Raw genomic sequence first — 15393 nt, 5'->3', positions numbered from 1 at the left:
GGATGCCAGAGTCTGGGCAGCCTGTGGTGTCCAGCAGCAGCAGCAGCCTCTGCAGGCTGTGGATCCATCCCTGCCACCTCTCCCTGTATGGTCCCACTTGGATTTGGATGTAGACATCACGTCTGCTCGGCAAACACAGAATTTCTCAAAACCAGAGTGGCCCAGGGCTCGTGGTTTTTTTTGTTCAAAGGTTGTTTCCTCTCACTTTTCAGTGCTGCTCGTTGTCAAACCTTCACTTTTCTGTTTCTGCAGCTGGAATGAAGAGCAAAGCAGGATTAACACCCCAAACTCACACTCCCAGAGCTGCTCTGAGTCCCACGCTCTGCTCTCCACAAGGCATGTGCAACATTTCCTGGGAAATAATAGGCAGCAGCTTGGAATATCACAGGCATTGTTTCATCCAAACAGCTCTGGATGAATGTCCTGAGCAAACAGAACTCAGTCTTTGTCATCATCTCCTCTACTAGGCTCTCAATTATTAATTAAATTCTCTTGTTTCAGGATATTTTGGAATTCAAGCAGCTCCTATTTTTCTAAGACCTCTTGTGCCAATAYACTGTAATTAAAGCTCCATCAGTTTGTATAAAAATGCTGTTCTGACAGCTTCTGCAAACCAGAAATAAAACCTCAGCTCAACTTGAAAGATGAACAAGACTCAGAAAGTCTGGCAGTTGTATKTGAGTTCTTTCGCCCCCGTTTGCGAAATGCTCCTCTCTAAACTGAAAAATTCCCRAAAGACTTTGTTCTCCTTTAAAACTTTGTGCCCTCAAAGCCTGTGCTCTTTGATCAACGAGCCTCAGTAGTTGAGCTGCTGAGGGGCTTTTCCTCCAAAGCACTTGGGAGGAGATGGGAGCTGTAGCAAAGCTCCTGTTCCACTCATGGATGATCAGGGAAGGAGYCCTCATTACCCACAAATCAAACAATATCAGCACCACCGTGCTCCAGGGCACTTCCCAATTTATTTCAGTGATGGATTGACTGATAGCACCCTGACTACATGATGAATTTTTCATGTCAGAAACTCGCTGCTCTGTGATTTGGGCAGGTTCTTTCGAGGGTCTCAGCAGGGAAAGGAGGTCCTGGAAGAGGTGAGCAAGGAAGGGGTGCAGGGCCATTGTCACAGGCAGCAGGGAGCTGGACCAGCCCCTGACTGCTGCCCTGGGTGCTGGGCTCTGCCCTGCCAGGCTCCTGAGACAATGCTGAGAGACAGAAAATGTGGCCACRCAGAATTCCCCCCTCTCCTGAGCCTTACATGTCAAAATGAGATGTGGTTTCTAAATGAAACCTAAATGAACCCTTGGGGACCATAGAAGTGCTTCACTGCCTGTGTGTTTAATCCCCTTGGACGCTCTGCACAATAGGGTAACTCCCCATGAAATGCCAAGCACATCCTTCATGACACACACATGRCTAGAAGCTCTTTCCCAGAAAATAAAATCATGCTCTGGTGGTGCAGAGCCTTGATCTGCCCAGCCCCAGGACATTTTGCTGCAGGGTAGCCCAGGGAAACTCCTTCCCAAGGGAAGGCAGATCCCTGCAGAGGGAGGCATTTGCCAATGTGCTCCCCTCAGGGGGTTATCCCTGGGGTCTGTGCCTTGCAAGCAGCTCCTTTCCCATGTCCACACTTGTGTGGAGCCTGGTGGGCTCTGCCAGGGTTTGTTCTGGCTGCTTGTGGCACACTCCTCTCTCCAGCCAGGTGTCAGGAATGTGTTTTTCAGGATAATGATTATACCATGAGCATTCCCGCTGTTTCAGAATTCAGCTGCTGCTTAATTATAATGTTTGACTTACTCAATCATCATGTTTACTGTATCAAGGAGATAATTAGAGTTAATAATTACCTCTTTCATAGCGTCATCTATCTGTTTTAACCCCTCGTAGTGGTCCCTGGATTCCCACAGAGGCTGCAGCATCACYTCCTCCACTTCTGGGAACAGCTAGGTGCAAACAAGAGAAAGAATATCAACATTTCCTTKTGCATTCCTTAACTTGCTGCATTATTTAATTGTGAAAATTAACACAGTGAAATTTTCACACAGTGAAAAACAGGGTGGCAGGCGGGGTGTGGAAGGAACATCCCAATTTCCTTGGATCACCAAACACCTGGTGGGGCAAACTGAAACTCTGCTCTTCCCCTCTGGGGTTTCTGGCTCTACCTTGGTCACTGTTTCGAACATGGGGATGAGGACAAACTTGAGGAACCCGATCTGCGCCGTGGGTTTGGTCACTTTGTCGCGGTCCATGAAYGGCGCCACCGGCAGCCCCTCGGATTTTTCTCGGTCGCTCTGGAACAAACCCAGAGTTAGCAAATATTAATCTTGGCTGGAAGGCTGTGAGGATAGTCATGCACCAAGCAGATCAGTAGCCTTCAGCCACAGATCACAGAGGTGTTTGAAGATAGCACAGAACAGAGATGTGTTTCCCTCAGGCCAAGGYATCTGCTTTGTTGAGAGCAAAATGTGAATAAAGAGAATTCTGTTCAGTGGCTTCTGCTCAGCACCAGCGTGAAAGAATTCACCTCCAGTGAAAAATTTGCAAGGTGTCCAATTCCCTTTGCAAACCTGCTGGAYTTGTGAGGTAAAATAATTCAGAGCATTTAGAAAGCTGGTAATGGCTCTTGCTGCTTTGAGAGAGAAGGAATAGTTCTGTGATTTCCTCATTATTCTCCAGAGAGTCATTATTTTCAGGTATCCAACCGAAAATCACATCTCCTTCTTTACTAATGATTAAAAGAAAAAATCGGTTGWACCCATTTGCTTTCTGAGCAGGTTCTGTTGCTGGCATCTTTGACTTTTCTGAGTTAGAAACTTCCTATGGAATCATAGAATGGTTTGGATTGGAAAGGACCTTAAAGGTGTCCCAGTTCCAACCCCCTGCCATGGGCAGGGAAACTTCCACTAAACCAGGTAGTTGAGAGCTAGAATCAGACTGGGCTRTCAGACAGCAGAGCATCTGTAGCTGAGGTGGGATGTGGGAATTGCAGAAAATTGTGCAATTGCTCATCTCCCTCACTCTTACCTGCATAAAATACTCCTCCAGTAAGCAATCCACCCAGGGCTCMGCCACTTCCATCGGGCGGACTTCGTTGGAGATGTCACAGCATTTTATCAGTACCATCTTCAGCTGAAACAGGACAATACTTTAATRCTGCAGCCTTAAAGCCAGTCCTTTCCCCTCACCCACAACCTTGCAATGCAGTGGGAGGCAATGCTTTCAACCAGAAATGACACTTTCAGGATTAAACCAGAGGTCTTAAATGATCTGGATGCTTTTCCCCTCTCTCAGCTGCTCTGTGTAAATCACTTTTCCCCTCCATGCCTTGTTTTCCCTGTCTGCAGCACTGGGATGTGTCACAGTGAGATGCACCCTTGTCTGCTGCATGAACAGATTCAGTCACAAGCGACCATTACATTTTTTTTTTTGTGGAGCACTCAGAGGCAGCTGGGAAAAGATTTCCCTGGAAGTCAAAGACAACTGCAGAAGTAGAGGAGACTGGAGTTTGAACTCTTGTGGATATTTTTGCCCCGCAGAAAAGGACACTGATAGAGTAAAATTTTTCATTTCCCTGATGGGACACCAGGATTTCTAAAGCTGGAATAATCTATTTAATATAGAGTACTTCCAGATTGTAATTAAGTTTTGGTGGGGCAGAGAATGTAGGAGGGATTATTTTTTTGATAATATATATTGAATCTTGGTTTTTAAACAAACAAAAGTTAATCTGCAAGCTTTCACTCCATGCACAGAAAAACAACAATCCACAAAGCCTCCTTACACAGGTCATGTGTTCTTCATTTGTGTAATCAAAATTTTCCATTTTTTCCTTGAAAGAGTCCAGTATTTCTGCGTGTCTCGCCATGTCTGTAGCCAGGATTAATGTAATTATCCCCTAGAAAAGAAAACATGTTCACATATTAGCTTGACATTCTTTACAAAGTCTGTTCTGCAAGAGCCAAGTAGGGTCTGTCCTGTGCACAAAATGCCTCAGATGCACTGAATTCATGCTGGAAGGGGAAGTTTCTGACTTGAAACTGCCAGGAAACTGGAAGAGGGTTACAAAGAGTTCGTGGTACACGAGGATCAGGGTGTTATGTGATCTTCCAGAGGCACTGAGGTTTTTGCCTTTCTGATTGACTGATTGTAGAAAAGCAAACTGTACAATGGGATGTTAAAAGCCACACTCTGGCTGCCAAGATCTGCTTTCATCTCCATGGAAAGGCACTGTGGGTTTTGCTGCTGACTCTTAGAAGTCTTAATCTTTTTYTGCTGGCCCTGAGAAGAGACAGAAATCATGATCTGGATGCCAGCTGTGCCCATCCTCTTTGGATTAAGGGCTTTGAAACATTTGGATGTGGTCAAGGAGCTCTGTATCTTCCTGTTCTGCAGAGTTTATGATGGGAAAACATGTGGTTAATTTAAAGTTTTGGGTTTTCATACAGAACAATCYATTTTGGCCCTGTGCCAGTTTCCCACATGCTGGCAGAATCAGGAACTCCAACCAGCCCTTATACTGGTCTGCTTCTTCATTTGTTGTGTGAGGAAGGTGTAATGTGGAAATTAAGACTGAATTTTGGCCCTCAGGGCTCTAATGGGAATTGTAACATTKTTCAGGGCCTCAGAGATAGCTGTGATGGCTCCCAGTGCACTGGAGCCTCTTCCAACAGCACWAGTGCTCTGCTGCTGTAATTTTTTTCCCCTTTTGAAGCCCCTCTTAAAATTAATACAGCRCTCCCTTAAAGCACAAACTTCTGCCGTGAGAGCTTAATCCTTCCCCGGTTAGAGCTAACTGGCTCCTTCAACAATATAAATATCTACCCCTCCAAATGTCCTAGGCTTTAATRGCCAGGATGTACTCATTATTCCTCAGAAACACATTCCAGGGAGTGCTGCTGTGGACATTTTCCAAGAATCCCTCTCGGATCCTTCCAGCTCAAGGGGCTTTTTCAGCTGTACCCTTGAGGGAGAATGAGTCACTCTCATTGTGGAGCAGGGAAGTGTTTGCATCCTCTGAAGGGTGTGTCAGGGAGCAGCTCTCCTACCTGTCTGATCTGTTTGAACTGGTCCTGGTCCACGTTGGAGAAGATGTTGAACTCGGGCTGGGAGATGATCTGGAAGGCCACGGCGCAGTGGTGGTTCTCCAGCGGGGAGATGTCGTTGTAGCGCACGGCCAGCTCCGTGCGCGCGTTGATCTGGTAGCTGAGGGCAGGGAAAGCCATCAGCAAAAATCTCCTGAATGCACCCTACCACGCTGCTTTCCCTCACCTACACCCTTTCCAATGCTTATTCAATTAGCTGCAATTCGTTTTTTTTTTTGTTGGTGGTGTTAAACCAGACTTTCAGAGAAAATAGATTTTACTTTTATATAATCACAGGCGCTGATTCCTCTCAGTGGATGAACATTCCCCTATAGATTTTYTTTTCTTTCTTTRAATTTTACYACATCTCTGYAGTTTAAAATTACATAGAAGAAAAGCAGAAGGAACTATTTGGGTTTAATTCAACCCCCACTAATGGCAAATGCAGAGATTCTCACTGATCCCAATCAGAACTGGGTTTTGCCCTTATTTAAAGAATGGCTTCAAATAAATCATATTATCTTTTTCACATGCACACAGAAGTGTCYGTGGGACAATGGCAATAATTTCCTCACATGATAATAAGTAAAGTAATATTCATTTCATGATTTATAATTATGAAATAACATGTAAACTTAGTCCCCCTTAGAATTTTAGTGTAATTATTCCATTATAATAATTTATTGCTCTGTTACCAGCTGTAAAGTATTTTACCTTGTTTTCTCAGGAGTCGTGGGAGAAAGTGTTGGAATAGAAATCTGAAAAACTTTCCTTACAGAACCAAGGACAGCTGGCAAACCCCAACCCAGACCYGAGCTCTGCTTTGGCCCACATGTGAGTGAACAGCAGAGCCTTGGGAAAAGGTCAAGCTGTGAGAAAGAAAACCTGATCTACYCAAAAACGCCAACCAGTATTACCTTCCCAATAAATTTTAATGGAAGTGGAAGCAAGAGAACAGACTTACGTATTGTTATAGCCTGGATGGTCCAAGTCATGGCAYACCGCTGCCGTCATGAGAATCAAAATGTCAATTTGGGAAAATTTCTCCTGTGAAATACAAAACACCAATGTGGTATGGTGATTTCTACTTCCCCCATCCCCATAAATGAAAAGAAATAAAGAAACCAGACGTGTTTACTTTTTAGAGAAATGCAAATCTGAGCAAAATGAAGCATTTTGCCACAGATGAATTTACTTCAGCCAAGAAAGAGAAATCTGMCTTCCCTTCCAGTAAAAATGACTCAGATTTGCTTTTGTTACATTAAATAACAGCAGCTCAGAGGAGGCAATTTTCTTGAAGCTTGCTATTACTGCAGAGATCATAAAAAAGCACTGAGGCATTAGTTCAGTCTCTTACAAGTCATTTGAGCACCCTGATTCGTTAAGGGAGGGCTGAAAGATGGCTCAGTTGCCATTGAATTCTGCATTAGCTGAAGTTAGGAAAAGGGAGAGGAAAAATTAAATGCTGTGTTCCCTCAGCTTTTGAATAGCATGGACTCACATTAAAGCAAATTTTTCTTCATAGTGCTACTGGCAAGAAAACAGACTTAGGCCAGAAATTGATTTGTTTAACTATGGAGAAGAAAGAAGCTTTTTAAAGTGAATAAAAGCAGTTTTGYAAAGAAATGAAATGAATATATGAGTGCAGGTTATCCAGACAGTGAAATGAGTTGATGCCTACAGTTTGGGACAAAATAAAKGCCAAATGAGTGTTCTGCATACAACACATGCCAGGCTACAGGTCCAAACACAGGTATAAGCACACATTTGGAGAAAACCTCTTATGAGAACATTTTGTGTCCCAGATGAAGACTCTATCCACCGACTATAATTCAGTGGGGGTTTGGCCGTCATTCCTAAATTTTTACTCCAACAATGGACAAATTCTGGATATCCAGGAGGTGAAGTTACCTTCCCAGCAAGCTCAGAAAGCTGTGTGGGTGCTTGGAGTCAGGAACGGGATGGCTGAGTGGGCAGCCAGAGGTGGAAATGCAATTTTCCATTACCTCTCCTCGGGGASAGGGACTGAGCAAGAACAGACTCCTCAAAGGCCACCACTTGCCAGCAGGCTGGTGGCCCATTTTGCAAGAGAAGTGGCTCATGTTTCACGATGGAAATGGAGGGGATGCCATGGAGAGGGGGCTGTACCTGGAGGCTGCAGAGCGAGATCATGCTGTACATCATCTGGGTCACGCAGAAGCAGTGCCGGAAATTGTGGAAGGGGTTGTTTCTGTAATTGTCRTGAATGCACAGCTGCAGAGAGAGGGAATGAAGCTGTCAGAGGTTGGAGAGATGTTTCCCAAGCTCTGTGTGTCCTTGAAGGAATCCTATGGAGCTCAGGATTATTTTTTGCAGAGAGTGACAGCACAAGGCCTCTGACACTCTCTGCCTTTCTGGGTGATATTTCTGWGTTCCAAGAATTCACCAGCAGGTAAAGCTCACAGCACTCTCCTCTCACACCAGCCAGCAGTAGGCAAACACCTCAGCACAGCTRCATCACAGCCTTAGGACTCTGCTCTCATCCCCAATTTGTATTTCAAACCTTGCAGTGGCTAAAAGGTGACTTTGGGGGCTGTAAAGAGCTCAGAGCCCACCCCCATCTCCCTCTCCTGCTGAAGGCAACCTGCAGCTCTGAAATCTTGCATGCTGAAATGGGGCTGATATTTCACTTGCCAGCACTCAGGGGTGGCACTTTGGGATGTGTTGCTTGGCAGAGGGAAGATGTGAAGGCTGGAGCACACCTGGCTGGGTTTCCTGTGCCAGGCAGCCTGGGGGASATTGAGCTGTTATGGGCTCACAGCAGCCATTGCTGTGTGGTTCAGCTTTTTCCAGATCCTGGCTCCGTGCCCTCATTCCCCTGCCAGGATAAAGCCTGTCTTTCCCTGTGTCCAGCTGAGGGAGGCTGGCACAGCTGGGYTAACACATGCCACGGTCATTATTCCAATGCTCCTTTGGTTTCCCGTCCTGCACAAAGCTGGACCCTCCTGCTGAATCCTCCTCCATTGCCTGGACCCCAGAGAGCCCTCGTTCGTGCACATGCTTCAGTTGATGAGCCTGAATTAATGACATGGACAGAATTGCCATGCCTTTTTCCATCTAAATAGGGAATTTATTTCATGAGTCTTCATGCCCAATCATGATCAAACCATTTAACCCTGTACCTCACTTCTAGCAAAACTCAAAGGCCATGATAAGGTAAAAAAATCTGTGGCGTTTCAATGCTTATTCAAAATTTGTTGGGGATCYTTGCAAAAGCTGTTCAGATTTCAATGCTTATTCAGAATCTGAGGGGGCTCTTTGAAAGAGCTGTTCAGATTATTCTGAAGCAAAGATTTTGGACACGTATTTCATTATTTTAAAGTGGCCAAGGAATGGCACGGTGTGGTTGTCAGCCAGGTGAGTATTTCACAGCCTGCACGTGGCACTGCACAGAACTGCATGGATGTGATGTTTACATCCAGCTCTGAAGCCCAGAGCATCCCAAGGGACCCCTGACTCAGAGCACTGAAGGGATGGAGTGACTGGGTGGCATTAGTCATCCTTCCCTTCTGTTCTGGAAGGTTTCTGTAGCCAGAGGATGTGGGAGCAACAAAGCCAGGACAAGCACGAGGTGGCTTTTCCTCACCCACTTCAGTTTAAAGTGATGCCCGTGCTGTGCCTGGGGAAGAATCACACTTTGCAGCAGAGCCCTTGGGGCTTTTTTAAATCACCTTTCTTTCTTGGAGGCTGGTTTAAGAAAGGAAACCTCGCCCTGTTGTAGAAAACACACAACAACCTCCCCTTGTTGCTCAGATGAGGCTGCCTTAAATGCCAGTGCTGACAAATTGCCTGGAGACACAAGCTCGGGGAAGCTGCCTGCAGTGTGGGAGGCCTGTTGCTGTGTGTTGACATATCACCTTGCTTCCCATGTTTTGGGGCTGTGAAACAGGGGGAGGAGATCTTCTGTTCCATCTACTCCGTGTTATCCTTGTTTGCATCGGGTTCCATCCCACCCCTTGTCTTCAGCTGCTTTGTAAGGTCAACGCCACCGAGCTTTTCATGTGCCTTCTTCGGAGAGAGATTTACCAGCTTTTGATCATTTTTGGTATCTCCTTTAATGCAGCTGTACTATTTTTCTAAAAAAAGGCTTTACCAGTGTTGGGAATAAATTTCAGATGAGCCTTCTGCCTTCTGGGGTGATGTTTTGTGCCTTTTTCCAGGTTCTGCTCAGCCTTGTGCCCCGTTGGCTCTGTCCTGCAGGAGGACACCCAGCAGTGACAGCCCCATGTGCCTCCTGCCATTGCAGGAGTGATAAACCCAGYGTTTTCTTTGTCTTTTCCAGCCACTTCCTGATTCTGTGAATTRTTTTAGGAGTCTGCACCTATTGTGTAAAACCTTCTATCCTCTGCAAACTCTTCAGGTAATTAGAAGAGATTAATGAGATATAAGTATTTACCACAGGAATCCTATGAAACATCTGTATAATGAATACACAGTGATTTTTTAATTGTTGTCTAAATAAATTTGTCTGACACAGAGGTAAGTTTTTAGTTATTCTTGAGGCTATCCCTGGGTCCTTTTTAAACAATAAATAAAATATTTACTGTTTTACAGTCCTCTAAGAACATGATTTTTTTTAAGAAAGCCAATATATTCTTCAGCTTTTTAGCAAACACCTTTTTATCTTCTCCCTTGGACCTGAAAAGTCATTGATTTTAAAATATTCTGGTGTTTCTTACTCAGACATTTCACTTTTGGTATGATCTCATCTTTCTCTCATTTTGCATCTCTGCAACATTCTCACATCAAAGACTGAAGCAAAAAAAGTTACCTTCTCAGCAATTCTTTTTCCTTCCTGACTTGTGCTTTTACTCCCCATGATTTAGTACACTGAATGATTATTGCACATATTGGCACTTTTTAGYTATATCTGAAAACACTTGTCTTGCCTTCATTTACAGTAGGTACCAAGAGCATTCAGCAGAAATTAACTGCTTTCAGTAATAGAAACTTCAGCAGATGAATGCATTAAAGTTAAAAAAAGAGTCATTTGTGATCACAAGAATGCCAACGTTTTCTGAAGTACTTAAATTGTAAGAATTTGTATGCTTTCAGWGGGATTACTCATGCGAGTCATGTTAATTCCATGACTAAATGTCTTGCTTGTTGATTTTTGAATCAACAGGATTTGATTTTTGAATCAAGTGAAAAACTGGAAACACCAGTAACTTAAATACTCACCAACCACCTCTTCAGCGTGATAGGGTTGATGTTGAAGTCTTTTACCAGCCCCAGGTCGTGGTACATGTGCTCCAAACAGCTCAGCATCTGCAGCCAGGAACAGRCAGGTTATTGTTGGCTCTGTAAATATCCCTTTAGAATACCCCATGACGTGAATTTTCCCTTTGCAAGCACCAAATAATTGCASAGCCCTCTTTAGATGAAAGATGTTCAAAGATTGCATGATTAAAGAAARTGCAAGAGGGGAGACAGAGAGGGTCTGAAAGCTTTTTGAAGCAGGCACGCCGCTGCTGACTTCACAGATTTTGTGCATGGCTTTGAATATCACACCAGCACCCTTCAGTAATTGTGATTCGTGGGTACCACAGCAATTCCTGCTCACAAAAAAAAAAAACCCAAAAAAAGGAGATTGCCATTTTTGCCATTTTTCTAATTCAGCTGGGATGTGTTCTAATGCTCAGTGAAATCAGTGGGAGCTTTTCCCTGGCTGTACAGAAATGGATCAGGCTCCAGCTGGATAGAAAATAAGAGCTCCCTAAAGAAACATTTATTCCAGGCATGAGTCAATACCTTCTTTCTTTATGACCTCTTGTGAGCTCCTCACTCTGCTATYTTAGCTCAGATTCCTTGTTTAAAAGATTTCCCATTATAACCCCATAAAACTGCAGCAGTTTTTTTATCATCTCATGGAAGCTGTGAGTCCCAATATTTGAAATGCAAGGGCAGGCAGCTCTTTTGAGACAACACCGGCTCTGCAGCAGGAAGKGGGATGCAGGTAATTTAGCACCAGCCCTCACATTTAATCATCTACACTTGAAATAATTGGAAACAAAATATAGTGATAATGTCAAGTGTTTGGGTGCTGAATAGCTTCCATCAGTCAGAAATGAGCAGGCTTCCTGGAGTTCAGGAGTTTATAAATCTGCATTCCCATCTCTGAAGGCCAAATCTGCAGGGGATGGAATGTGGCCATTGTGGCCATTCTGCTGGAAAATGCAGTTCTTAGACTCTAAAGCGATCCAGGGGTTTCAAAATGATTGGTATAACGTCACAAATACAGCCTTGGAGACATTTCCAGTCAGTTTTCTGTTACTTAGGCTCTTTGAAACTCACCAAGAAAAAAAAAAAGAGATTTAATCTAATAAAACTTTATATTTATCCAGGGAATAAACATCATTCATGGAGTAACAACGGGGCTGGTTTTGAGTCATCCAAACAGGAAGAGACTTTGCTGCAGGACCTGAGGGACAATGCCATGARCTGAATTCTGCTCAGATCACATGCATATGAAGAGACCTTTTTCCTGGTAGAATATATGTTTTGCAATAGTTTCATAGAAGACTTTCCAAGACAATAAACTCTACCCAGAAGTGCTGAATTACCCTTAGAAATGCAGCTGTTGCCAAGAGAGCTTTGGGTGAGTGATGAGGCCACTCTCAGCCCCAAAACTCCTGCCCCTCAGTTTTCACATTTAGCTTTCTTGGCCAGCAGTAAAAGCCCGAATATGGGACCCTTTTAAGGCTTGAAAAGTGAGAGGGCATTTGAGGAGGAGGACACAGGCTCGCTGCAAGGCTCTGCTTGCTGAGATGCTGCAGAGCACATTATTCATCTGCTTACAGATGACTSTGCTTTATGACCTGCCTGTCCCACACTGAGCACGTGGGCAAACACTCACTGCTAAACAAGCCCTGGCAGAACTGAAATATTCTCTGTAAACACCCAGCAGAGCTGAGAGGGTGAGATAAACCCATATGGCGCTCAGCTCAACGCAGCTTGTGTGGAAACTCATTTCTGAGCAGGCTCCTCTGTGCAGGGCAAGTTTAATCCCCACGCCCTCCTGTTTGCCTTGCTCATGCCCCCCTGTAGTGTTTCCTAGCCCTCTGAATGAATTACTGTGCTGAAGGACTGTCCCCCAGCCCACAGGAATCCGTGGACAATGGTTTTTTGTCTCTATAAATTCTTTCTTAATAGCCAGAACACCAATGAGCCGGCRGCGTTATGGTCCACCTGTCAGATTGTAATTCCCTCTTGCTGCTAAAACCTGACAGGAATTTATGGCCTTGGTAGAGAGAAAAGGGGTTGGAGAGGGAGCAGTGGCTGCAGAGCATCTCTGACCTCATGAGGAAAGCTCTGCCAGCCTCAGKGAATGGAAGATGGACCTAAAGCCACCAGAGAGCCCTTCTGTTCTACCAGACACAGGAAATACCCTAAAGGGAATATGCTKCTCCTCTGGATGTGGTGTGGGGTGTTTTCCCTTGCTCTGCTGCGTCAGAATGACTCTGCATGCACCACCTCTAGAAGATAATATCACCTATCTAGAAGATAATTAAGGTGATTGCTGTTGGGGGTGCTGCTAGAAATACCCAAGCTTTTCCCTGGAAGAAAGACAGCACAAAACTCCTGGTGTAGTCCTGTCCTCCCTTACATTTTTCTTAAGTGAGATTTGCTGGTATTTGCTAAATTTGTTGGTTTTTTGGTTTTTTGTGGTTTTTTTTTTTTTTTTTTTAAGCTGTCCATTCTTAACATCCTTCTCCTTCACTTTTCTAAAGAGATTTACATGTGGAGCTTCCAGAACCTTCTGCAGTACAAGTGGTGGACCACGAATAACACTAACAGCAGTAAGAAAAAGAAGAAAATGAAGAAACAAGAAGATCCTAATTGGTTGTGAATGCAGCCTCGCAAACTCTCCAGGACAAACTGCAGAAAAACCCTCAGCTGAAGAGTTGTGAATCAATGCCTGCACCTCTGCCTGCTGCTTTATTGATTTGAGTGGAGTTATTGATGATGTGCTTAAGCACACACTTGGCTGGGGATTGATTTGCTCGGATAAAATGGTAYGAGAGAACTCGTGTGGCAGTAATGACAGTGCACCAGTTGAGAGACTTTAGTAGGAAGAGATTAAAGAGCAAATTAAGAGGAGCCAGGGTGTGATAAACAGCACAATCTACCTGGATGAAGCACTGCATTCTGGTGTGGTGTGGAAATTAAAAAAAAAAAATGTAGAGAAGGTAAGGGGCAGAAAAGGGGGAAAATCCCTGCAGATTGTCTCAAAGAGCTCTTCTGGCCTCACTGGCTCGCAGAAAGGGCCAACCCAGCTAATGTGGCGTCCTCACCTCGTTGGGCTCCCACAGCCAGACGTCGAAGGTTGGTTTCCGCAGCGCCTCGATGGTCTCCTGGGACAGCATGTACTGCAGACAGAAAGGCAGGAGGTGTGAATAAGAGTGTCCCTGCCATGGGAATTGCTGTTGGAATGTCCTTGGGAATCCCAGGGTTCTGTTCATGAGGGGTTTAGCAGCAATTCCCAAGGTGAGAGCAAGTGATCTCTCCCTCTGGCCACCTGACACTCCTCGCCCTTCCCACCAGCTGCTGGTCGGGGCTGATCCTTGTGGAGCTGGGAGTGCAGGGCTTGGGAGAAAAGGGAGAGTGGAGGTGTTAGGGACAGAATCATGGCTCAATCCAGCATGGGGATTCAAAGGCACAGAGCCTTGGCTGCACTGGTTCTGCTGCCTGCAGAGCATCAGCAGCACTCAAAGATGCCAGGTAGGGAGGGGTGGTGTGAAGTGTCTCTGCTTACAGTGCTAAATTAGCTGGTGGGTATGATATGTTTATTTTCAGATGATTTATGCTCCCGTTTTGAGTGTTTTTTCAAGAGTGCCCACAGTTTCRAATTGGTTGTCAGCCTGCAAGATTCAAGTGATTTTTTATCATTATGTTCAGAAGCTTAAAACAAAATCGAGCTCRTTCACCAGCTATGGTTGTACACAAAATTAAAAAAAAAAAAAGGAATGTGGAGGGTTAAAAGACGTGGGGATATCAGGACTCTACAGATTCATCTTTTCAGAACTCTATTTATCAGTGGTATTGGGATTCAAAAGCCTTGTGGCTTCAATTGGCCCATTTACCATGTCTCTCTCTCATGGGTTTACTATGCTGAGCAGATGAATGACAATTTCTGAGCCATCAAATTGTTTGATACTTAATCCAAGGAGGAACAACACAGAAGATTAATCTTCCTCCTTCAGAAGGCAAGGAGTTTTGCATTTGCATATACAAGGTACATTTAGTATGACTTTCTGCAAGCAAACAGTGAATTAGCAGTAGAGATTTGGTGTTGTAGTGACAGCTTCTTTCAGCCTCACCGACACTGGACAAATCCAGCACCTGACAACTGATAACAAATATCACAAACCTCCAAAACCCCACACTCCCATGAGCTTTGGTCTGGGAATAATGCAGAAATACAAACTACCAGTTTACTCTGCAATGGGTCAGAGCAACTCTTTGTAGCCCTTATTCTTAWTTCAAGATCCTGATGCAGTAGCCCATCAAAGTTTAATCTGACACATATTCTTATCAGGGGAAAAAACCTGGTTTAGCACTGATGTGTTCTGTGAAACCATGTGTTCATGTCAGGAGCACAAGCCTCCYGGGCAAAAGTTAATTAAAAGAAATAGAAGTCCCACGGGCCTTTGCTTCAGAGACCTGAGGTCACTTTTGTGAGAATAAACAGCAGAATTTACAACTCATGGCTCTGCAAGGCTCTGGAGACAAATGTGCACAGAGCCACGTCTGTGTCACAGACCTGGATCATGCAGTTCAGTGAGGATTTGGGGCGGCTGAGTCAGCTTTGGTGGGTGCAAGGAGATGCCCACGGTAAACCATGATTTGCACGTGTGTGAGCTGGTGTTTTGTCAAGGTCTGAGCTGGGCAGGCATAWCCTGGCAGCTTTTAATAATTCTTGTGGGCAAAGACTGCCAGTCCTGGGACCAAAGACCCTGTGCTCTTCMTGGTTCCAGCCTCATCCATCACTGTGGATTTGTACTTGTACTTGCCCAGGAGACATTTTTCTTCTAGCATTACTGTTTTCTCCAGCAAATACAGGGACAATGAATCATTCTGGAGACAATCCAATGCCGCATTTTCTCTTTGTTTCCCTAGGTGAAGCATCCCCATAAATTACTTTTTAAATTAAAAAATAATCCATTAGGAGAAAGCAGGCAGCAGCGCTACTTTCAATTAGAACACAGCATTACAGGGTGGTTTTGATTGTTGCTATGAGCATGGAGAACAAACAAATATAACTAGACAAAAGAGTCTT

The 15393-nt window shown here is 44.5% G+C and overlaps 1 protein-coding gene across 2 annotated transcripts in view; it reads right to left on the bottom strand.

The window, feature by feature from the left end:
- Positions 1-6: 6 nt before the first annotated feature.
- PDE9A (phosphodiesterase 9A) overlaps positions 7-15393 on the bottom strand; it is a 47922-nt gene continuing 32535 nt past the window's right edge. For both annotated transcript variants that reach the window (XM_057382687.1, XM_057382688.1), the window contains 10 exons: positions 13409-13483; positions 10296-10382; positions 7224-7328; positions 6040-6122; positions 5040-5196; positions 3776-3889; positions 3019-3123; positions 2157-2285; positions 1842-1937; positions 7-252 (listed from right to left, as the gene is read on the bottom strand). In XM_057382687.1, coding sequence (XP_057238670.1) covers positions 202-252; positions 1842-1937; positions 2157-2285; positions 3019-3123; positions 3776-3889; positions 5040-5196; positions 6040-6122; positions 7224-7328; positions 10296-10382; positions 13409-13483 — 1002 coding nt within the window. In that variant the 3' untranslated portion in view covers positions 7-201. The remainder of the gene's footprint in view (positions 253-1841; positions 1938-2156; positions 2286-3018; positions 3124-3775; positions 3890-5039; positions 5197-6039; positions 6123-7223; positions 7329-10295; positions 10383-13408; positions 13484-15393) is intronic.

The sequence above is a fragment of the Malurus melanocephalus genome, unplaced genomic scaffold (genome assembly GCF_030028575.1).
Source record: "Malurus melanocephalus ecotype Western Australia unplaced genomic scaffold, MMel_1.1 scaffold_579, whole genome shotgun sequence".
In the NCBI taxonomy this organism is placed as follows: domain Eukaryota; kingdom Metazoa; phylum Chordata; class Aves; order Passeriformes; family Maluridae; genus Malurus; species Malurus melanocephalus.
The sequence above is the reverse complement of the archived record's forward strand: the minus strand, read 5'-3'. Positions and strand labels throughout refer to the sequence as shown.